This window comes from Saccostrea cucullata, unplaced genomic scaffold (genome assembly GCF_032062105.1).
Source record: "Saccostrea cucullata isolate Sc308-1 unplaced genomic scaffold, CSIRO_AGI_Scuc_v1 ctg4897, whole genome shotgun sequence".
Lineage (NCBI taxonomy): Eukaryota > Metazoa > Mollusca > Bivalvia > Ostreida > Ostreidae > Saccostrea > Saccostrea cuccullata.
The window spans coordinates 35170-43499 of record NW_026930607.1 but is presented as its reverse complement, the minus strand read 5'-3'; the positions used below and the strand labels follow the sequence as shown (position 1 = coordinate 43499).

At 36.7% G+C, this 8330-nt stretch overlaps 1 protein-coding gene across 1 annotated transcript; it reads left to right on the top strand.

The window, feature by feature from the left end:
* Nucleotides 1-27: 27 nt before the first annotated feature.
* LOC134229244 (nuclear apoptosis-inducing factor 1-like) lies at nucleotides 28-5217 on the top strand. The gene is made up of 7 exons (XM_062710951.1): nucleotides 28-389; nucleotides 825-920; nucleotides 2243-2309; nucleotides 2567-2663; nucleotides 4600-4644; nucleotides 4976-5025; nucleotides 5185-5217. Exons 1-7 carry the CDS (start codon nucleotides 235-237, stop codon nucleotides 5215-5217), a joined length of 543 nt encoding a protein of 180 aa, XP_062566935.1. The 5' UTR covers nucleotides 28-234.
* Nucleotides 5218-8330: the final 3113 nt, after the last annotated feature.

Genomic DNA, 8330 nt, shown 5'->3' with positions numbered 1-8330 from the left:
CTTGAGAAATTATTGTCTTACCGACCCAGGCGACCGTTTCACTAACAAATCGCAAATCGTAAACGTACGATAACGTTTACGATCGCCACACGTACACGTAAACGAGCGTTTCACTAAACCTATCGTAAACGTAGCACTTACGACCGACGAGTTACGATCAACTTATTGGAACTCTTCTGACAAAGGAGGTAACTGTAGTTACAGCAGACGATTTATGTCAACAATCATCGCAATATGGAAGAGAGGAAAGCTAACTGGTCCGAGGTAGCTATTGAGACGCTGGTGGACCTCGTCACAGATTCTGAGCGATGGGCTGTAATCCGAGGGAAGTTTAGCCCAGCGCTTACAATCCACACAAAACAGAAAGTCTGGATTGACATAACTGAAAGGTATCTCGATCGTACTAAAGGACATTGATACTGTCAGCAACATTTATAAATACATTTCTACAGTTATTTAAAAAAATCATTTGTTCAACAATCATAATCGTTTTTCAATATTTTTACCGAACTTTAAATAGCTAGACGTCAATTTATGAACGGGAAATTTAGTAAAATAATTTTAACAGATAATAATAGTAAAGAAGAAATTAGCTTATATCCACATGTGCTTGTTTCATGCAGTGAGCTTAGTTTTCTACTGTTAGTGTTATTATATAGTAGAAAACTAAGCTCACTGTATGAAACAAGCGCCTGTGCTTACATCAGTATAATCAATCATCAACATGCAATCATCAAAACTTGAAGTAAGTTATGTTGGAGTATAGTGTTTTTGAGTTGACAAAAGCTTTATGTTTTATTTTAAATATTGTAATTAAAATGTAGGGTTAATGCAAGCTCCACCTGCATCAGAGCAGTCAAGGACGTGAAGAAAAAATGGCAGGATATCCAGAGCCATACCAAGAAAAAGGAGGCCAACAGGTACATGTAAGAGGCAGTTATTTTACCAAATAAAGATATCATTTGGTAGAATATACATGTATATAAATAATGTAAAATGATGTGAACAAAGCTGGGATTCTTTGGAATGGAAACAAAAAATAAAACCATGCAATCAAAATAAAAAGGAGAACAATAAAATAGAAAAAAAAATAGATCAGTTCAAGTTTGATGGGTCAGTCCATGTAACAAAATGTTATTTAATTGGGCAAAATAACTATCAAGAACTGATGAAATACTTAGATTAGTTATATAGGGAAAAATGTATTGTACTGTCACTGCATATACAGAAAGCTACTGTATCTGTATTGACCATTAGCCTTGCCTGTCATTCGGCACTTCTCATTTTGGCTTACAGGTTTTAATAAATTGCATTAAGCAGGTTCAGTAGCGCCCTTGCTAATTGGCCAATCTTTTCAAAGCTGCTTGGTTGATTGGTGTAAGAAGAAGGTACAGTTTGAGCTTGAATGTGCCCTAAACATTTAATGTTCTCAACAGGTAATGAAATTGGCTTTAACAAAAGTTGAGTAGATGAATATGATAAATCATGAAAGAATATGGCATAAAGGAGGACATTTCTGGAAGTAAGACGTCAATAATTTGGTGCATTTCGAAGTTCAATGCAAAAAGGCCCTAAAAGACTCATTTTTGTGGGAATTTTCCTTTAGAAAATAGTGTCTGCCACCGTCGCCCACTTTAATTCTTGGATATATTATGTAAACTGCTATGAAAAATCACATATCTCAAAATCTTTCCGGGCGACGGTGGCAAAGTATGTTTTCTAAAAGAAAATTCCACTGAAAATTGATGTCTTCTGCAACTTTTTAAGAAAATACGGGAAAATGCACAAGTTAATGACGTCACAATTAGCATTAAGGAGGTCGTATTAGGAAAATGACTTGTATATTCTTACTGCAGGGAATTCCCATGATTAAGAAAGAATGAATTTTGATTTCTTATATTACTTTCATATTTTAGAAAAATATCGGGCTTAATTTGTATTGAAACTGTACCTTCTTCTTTAATGAAGAAGCACAGAAACATGAAATCTGCTTAAAGTTATAGTTTGTAATTTGTATACTTTTTTGTTATTTAGAAAGTTTATTATAATTGATCAGAACTGTGAATATAAATTAAAAAAGTACCATTTTTAAACATCTATCGACATGTAAATACAGGTTAGTACATGATCAAATCTACCATACAGCCCCTATGGCTTTATGAATTTGATCATATGTCATTGAACAATCAGTATTTACATCAGGATAAAAGTATAAAAATGATCCTTCTTAAATATTTTATAGGAAAGCTGAGCTCAGAAAGACTGGAGGAGGACCACCTCCTCCAGAACTGAAGAATTGGGAAAAGAAGGTAATTGACTATACATGTAATTGTATTCTACAAATTAAAAAAACTTAAAAGTAAACGTATAATCTTTCTTTCTTGAGGGGAAAGTACCTGAAATGTTTTTAATTCTATTCCAAAATAAAAAAAAAATAAGTATTTGAAATTGGCATGAAAAAGATATAAACTAATCTGATATTCATTTGGTTTCAATAAATAAGTATATTCATCACGTTCATATAAATTAGAAAATTATGTATTTAAATTCCCCTTTTTTTTTTTAGATCGTATCTATCCTCTCAGAAGATGTCATTTCTGGTGTAGATGGGGGGGGGGGGGTTGACTCTTTGTGCACAGCAAGTTTTCCAACAGATAAAAAAAGCAAGTATAAACATCAATGCAGTTTTTAGCTCACCCGGGCCACAGGCTCAAATGAGATTTTCTAATCGAAATTTGTCAATTGTCATTCATCGTTCACGTTGTCATAAACATTTCTCATTTTTCATCTTCACCAGAACCACAATTTAAATCAATACCCCCAGGGGTAGGGTGGAGCCACAATGAAAATTCAAGCTAGTAGGGGAAAAAGTCACAGTTGGTTACAATCATATGTAAGCATCCTTAGTAAGTGTAGATTAAATTTAGTTCAAATCAATCATCACTAGGACCACTAAGGCAAGTACATGTATAAGCTTTTCAATACTAAACTGATTTTTGCTTTTATCCAAGTCACAGTGCTCCGATAAGCAATATAGCCCTTGGGCATCTTGTTATTTTTAACTTACCGTATAATCCTTATTAACCGCCCCTGCCCCTATAAGCGCCCCCTTAGATCTTTTTCAATTGCCCCATGGGGATCCGGGTTAGAATAGGTCCTCAGTACCCCCTTGCTTGTCGTAAAAGGCGACTAAATGGGGTGGTCCTTCGGATGAGACCGTATAAACCGAGGCTCCGTGTCACAGCTGGTGTGGCACGATAAAGATCCCTCCCTGCTCAAAGGTCCTGAGTGCCGAGCATAGGCCTAAATTTGCAGCCCTTCACCGGCAATGGTGACGTCTCCATATCAGTGAAATATTCTGGAAAAGGACGTTAAACAGTATACAATCATCAATCAATTGTCAGGAAATAAAGGCCCCCTGTACAATGATTTAAATTATCTAGAAAGACAAGAATAGTATCCAAGTCTGCAAATTTTTGAAGGAATTGAAAATGAAACTTGTTGATTATCCAATTTCTTGGTAGAAAATGATTCATTTAGCATACTTTGGGTGGATTATCTTCATTTAAAGTAAAGTTAAGACATTATTTTGCAGATTCTTGAATTTATTTTTTTTTTAAATTTTTTTTTAGCTCACCTGAGCCGAAGGCTCAACTGAGCTTTTCTGATCACATTTTGTCCGGCGTCCGTCTAGCTGTCCGTCTGTCTGTAAACTTTTCACATTTTCGACTTCTTCTCAAGAACCACTGAGCCAACTTCAACCAAACTTAGCACAAAGCATCCTTGGGTAAAGGGGATTCAAGTTTGTTCAAATGAAGGGCCATGCCCTTTCAAAGGGGAGATAATCATTCATTTGTTAAAAAGTAATGGCATTTTAAAAAAATCTTCTCCAGAACCGCTGGGCCAGGAAAGATGAAACTCATGTGGAATCATCCTCAGGTAGTGTAGATTCAAGTTTATTCAAATCATGACCCCCGGGGCAAGGGTGGGGCAAAAATGGCCGACCCAAGTTTTACATAGGAATATATAGGAAAAATCTTTAAAAATCTTCTTCTCCAGAACCGCTGGGCCAGGAAAGATGAAACTCATGTGGAATCATCCTCAGGAAGTGCAGATTCAAGTTTGTTCAAATCATGACCCCCCGGGGCTAGGGCGGGGCCAAAATGGCCGACCCAAGTTTTACATAAGGATATGTAGGGAAACCTTTTAAAATCTTATTTTCAAGTACTTCAAAGCTATGATTAGTGATATTTATATGGAATCATCCTCAGGTAGTGTAGATTCTAGTTTGTTCAAATGATGACCGCCTGGAGGGGGGGGGGCGGGGGGAGTAAATTCAAGCCCGATGTGTTCAGGTGAGCGCTGTGGCCCCTGGGCCTCTTGTTTGAAGTTAAGATATGATATTAAATATTACAAAGAGAATACCAAAATAACCACCCCCTTTTCGCAATTTCCTAAGCGCTCGGGGCCGTTAATAGGGATTATATGGTAAGTGGTATGGCATTGCTGTTATAAATGTGAGTGAATAAAATATTAATATAATGTCCAGTTATGAATTGATTTTTTGTTCGGACACTTATGTCCCCTCTCTTTTTGTAGATACTCAATCCGGACAGGACCTACCAGTGTCAAAGAGGAGATATGGTACTTGTATATGTTTCTGAAAAAAAATTTTATGAACTGCGAAATTCATTATCTCGAACTGAATGGGACTCAAAAAATCAAGAAATCCTAAGATTCACTATATTAAGGGTAAAATACATAAGAAAAAAGTAGTCAGGACTCCCAAATTTCTTCAACATATCCTTGGTATATGAGATATCATTGTTTGCGATACTGAAGTGCAACTGTATTTATTTCATTGTCAATAATTTTAAGATATACTTTATCTAATTTTGTAGAATATAGTTTAACATATACAAGTGGTAACTGAAGAATTACATCTTTGATAATACTTTGCCTATATAAATTTTAGAGGAAGCAAATCTTGAACCTGCAATGGGGATGGAAGCACCATCATCATCTGTTTGGTTACTTTTCATTATTCTCTCTTTCAGGGAAGGCAAAAAAAAAATGAGGCGATTTAGAAAAATTATTTCATTAATACCAATAATTCGATTTAATTGCTGAAAATTAAATCGCGTTATTAGAGAGGCCCATATTTGGGGTTATTTGGGTTATTAGTGTTTCCCGTTCTATCATCTTTCGAGTTTTTAGTCTACCCCTTGCGACTTCCTTTTCCGTTAGAGAACCCAAGAAAGCAGAAGTATCCTGCATCTCAAGTTGTAAATTTGTTTATTTTTTATACTGTGTTAAAAAATTTTCATGTTTTCGGTGAAATTTAAGGAGAATATTCTTAACAATTTTTATTTTCGTGTGTATATGCACCATTAGGTGTATGATTCTTCGGATGTTTTTCGATTTTGAAAAAACCACATGCGTAATATAAAACAGGAAAGTTGTAAAGCTGAGACAATATTTGAGCAATAAATAATAGTAAATAAATAAATGAAATAAATAAACATATAACATTAATAATTTTATGATTTCTATAATTATATTATTTCTTACTCTAAAGTCGGTAGTTTCAGAAAATGCCTAGAGGTAAACCGGCTGCCAAGCCCGCGAAGCGGAAATCCGCTGCCAACCCAGTGCCAGCATCGACTACAAGTGGACCCAAAAGAAAAAGGGAATCGGTGACCCCAATAGAGGAAAACACGCCCTGTACAGATATTATTACTACTTCAAGCATGGCTGACATTAGTTCCAGCAAGGAACCTGAGCCAGAGGTCAATTTAGATACAACAGGTAATGAGATCGATAGCATATACGGTAGTTTGGGGGCAAATGTTACAGAATCGATCAAACAAAAAATTGTTAAGGGTGAATACATTGATTTAGGTCAGCTTCTATCCAATCCGGTCCCGATGGATAGTAAGCAAACACTAACGGTCTCTAATGGTCAAGTAGTGATTGAACCGAAACGGGCTACTGTTAAAATTACAAATGTTCAGCAGTGGACAGATGCATTCTTGATTTTTTCATCAATATATGCCACAGTACATCCTACAAAAATTTTTGGCTTGCTTAAGTACATCCACACTGTTCGTCTAGGGGCTAGCAGATGCACTGGTATAGGGTGGAAATTTTATGATGAGCAATTTCGAATGAGAATTGCTAAAAATCCAAGTGCTTCATGGGGAATAGTTGATCAGGAGCTTTGGCTAATGTACATGGTACCTTCGTTTACCGGTCCTGTGCAAAAACCTTCAGTAGGGGGGCGTATTCTTAAATGCTATGACTATAACAATCATGGGGTTTGTGTAAAACAGCATTGCCATTATTTACATAAATGTTTGAGCTGTAGCGGCCCTCATCCATCAGTGATGTGTACAGGCCCATCTGCTAAAAATCAATATGCTTCTAGAGATTTTTCAGGTCAAAGATACCCATTACAATACAGGAGCCAGGGACCTTCATCAAGACCACCCCAGCCTAGAGCACGATTCCCCGGTGTACCACAATTTACAGGGCCTAGGTTTTTCCCCAATTAAAGTGGAAGTTCTTGAAGCTTATTTACAAAACTCTGATTATGATAGGAAGAGTTCAGAAATTTTGTTAAAGGGTTTTTCTGAAGGTTTTAAACTTAATTACAATGGTCCAAGGGTAGCTACTAATTGTTCTAATTTAAAGTCAGCTAGAGATAATGAGCTTGAAATTCTGGAAAAAGTGTTTAAAGAAATTAATGCTGGAAGAGTTGCAGGCCCATTCCATTCAAGACCCTTTCCCAATCTAAGGCTTTCACCTGTAGGTTTAGTACCGAAAAAGGATGGCTCATTTAGGTTGATACATCATTTATCTTCTCCTGAAAACTCAAGTGTTAACTCATTTATTGATCCATCTTTCTCCTCAGTGAATTATTCCTCATTAGATGATGCTGTTAGGTTACTAAGTTCTTTGGGTAAGGGGGCCTTGATGGGTAAAATGGACCTCAAGTCTGCATTTAGGTTGCTTCCTGTTCACCCGTCAGATTTTGAGCTTTTAGGTTTTAAAATAAATGATATGTTTTTCTTTGACAAATGCCTGCCTATGGGTTGTTCAGTGTCTTGTAGTCTTTTTGAGAAATTTTCATCAGGCTTGGAATGGATATTGAAGCAACAGTCGGGTCAGAAATCTGTAGTGCATTACTTAGATGACTTTTTGTTTGCAGGTAGGGCAGGTAGCAGTGCATGTGATGAACTTATGTCATTGTTTGTGGGGCTTTGCGAGCAGTTAGGTGTCCCCTTAGCTGATGATAATACAGTGGGGCCTTCAACTTCCCTGACCTTTTTGGGTTTTGAGTTAGATTCAGTTGAAATGATGATAAGAATCCCAGTTGATAAGTTAAATAGTTTAAAGGATTTGATCAAGAGTTTTATGTCAAGAAAGAAGGCTACTCTAAAGGAATTTCAGGCTCTTGCAGGTTTGTTGAATTTTTGTTTACGTGCCATTCCGTCAGGCCGGGCTTTCACTAGGCGTATTTATGACATCATGCAAGGGGTCTGTAAACCACATCACTTTATCAGGGTTTCTTTGGCAGTTAAGGAGGACTTGGGTGTGTGGCTTACATTTTTAGATTTGTTCAATGGCTGCTGTTACTTTCCACAGATTGACTGGGTAGATGATGATCAACTCGAATTATTTACTGACAGTGCAGGGAATTCAGAACTAGGTTGTGGTGCTTTCTTTAAGAATCATTGGTTGTTTTTTAAGTGGCCAAGTGAGTGGGCTGGTACTGAAGTAATCAGGGACATCACATTTCTTGAACTTGTTCCAATTGTTTTGTCGTTTCATGCTTGGGGAAGTCAGTTATTCAGCAGAAAAATACTTTTCCATGTGGACAATGAGGCATTAGTAACAATTTTGAACAAAAAATCTTCTAGGTCTAAGCGCGTTATGTGCTTAATTCGTCCCCTGGTACTTCATTCCATGTTAAACAATATACAGTTTAAGGCTTGTCACATTTTAGGTGTTCATAATGAGGTTGCTGATGCTCTATCTCGTTGTCAGTTTCAGCGTTTTCGGTCACTTGCACCCCTAGCGGACTTGGAGCCAACATCAATTCCAGAGTCCTTTCAAACCATCATCTCCAGACTGAATTTGACAGATTAGTTCAGAGTTCCATTTCAGCAAATACAAGACTTGTTTATCAGACAGGTTTAGTTGAATTTGATCGTTTCAGGTTATCTTGTGGGTTACATCCGATTTGGCCTCCTGATGAAAAACAGATTATAGAATTCGTAGCTAGTTGTTCATTAAAGGGTCTGTCTTCTGCTACTGTAAGGACCTAT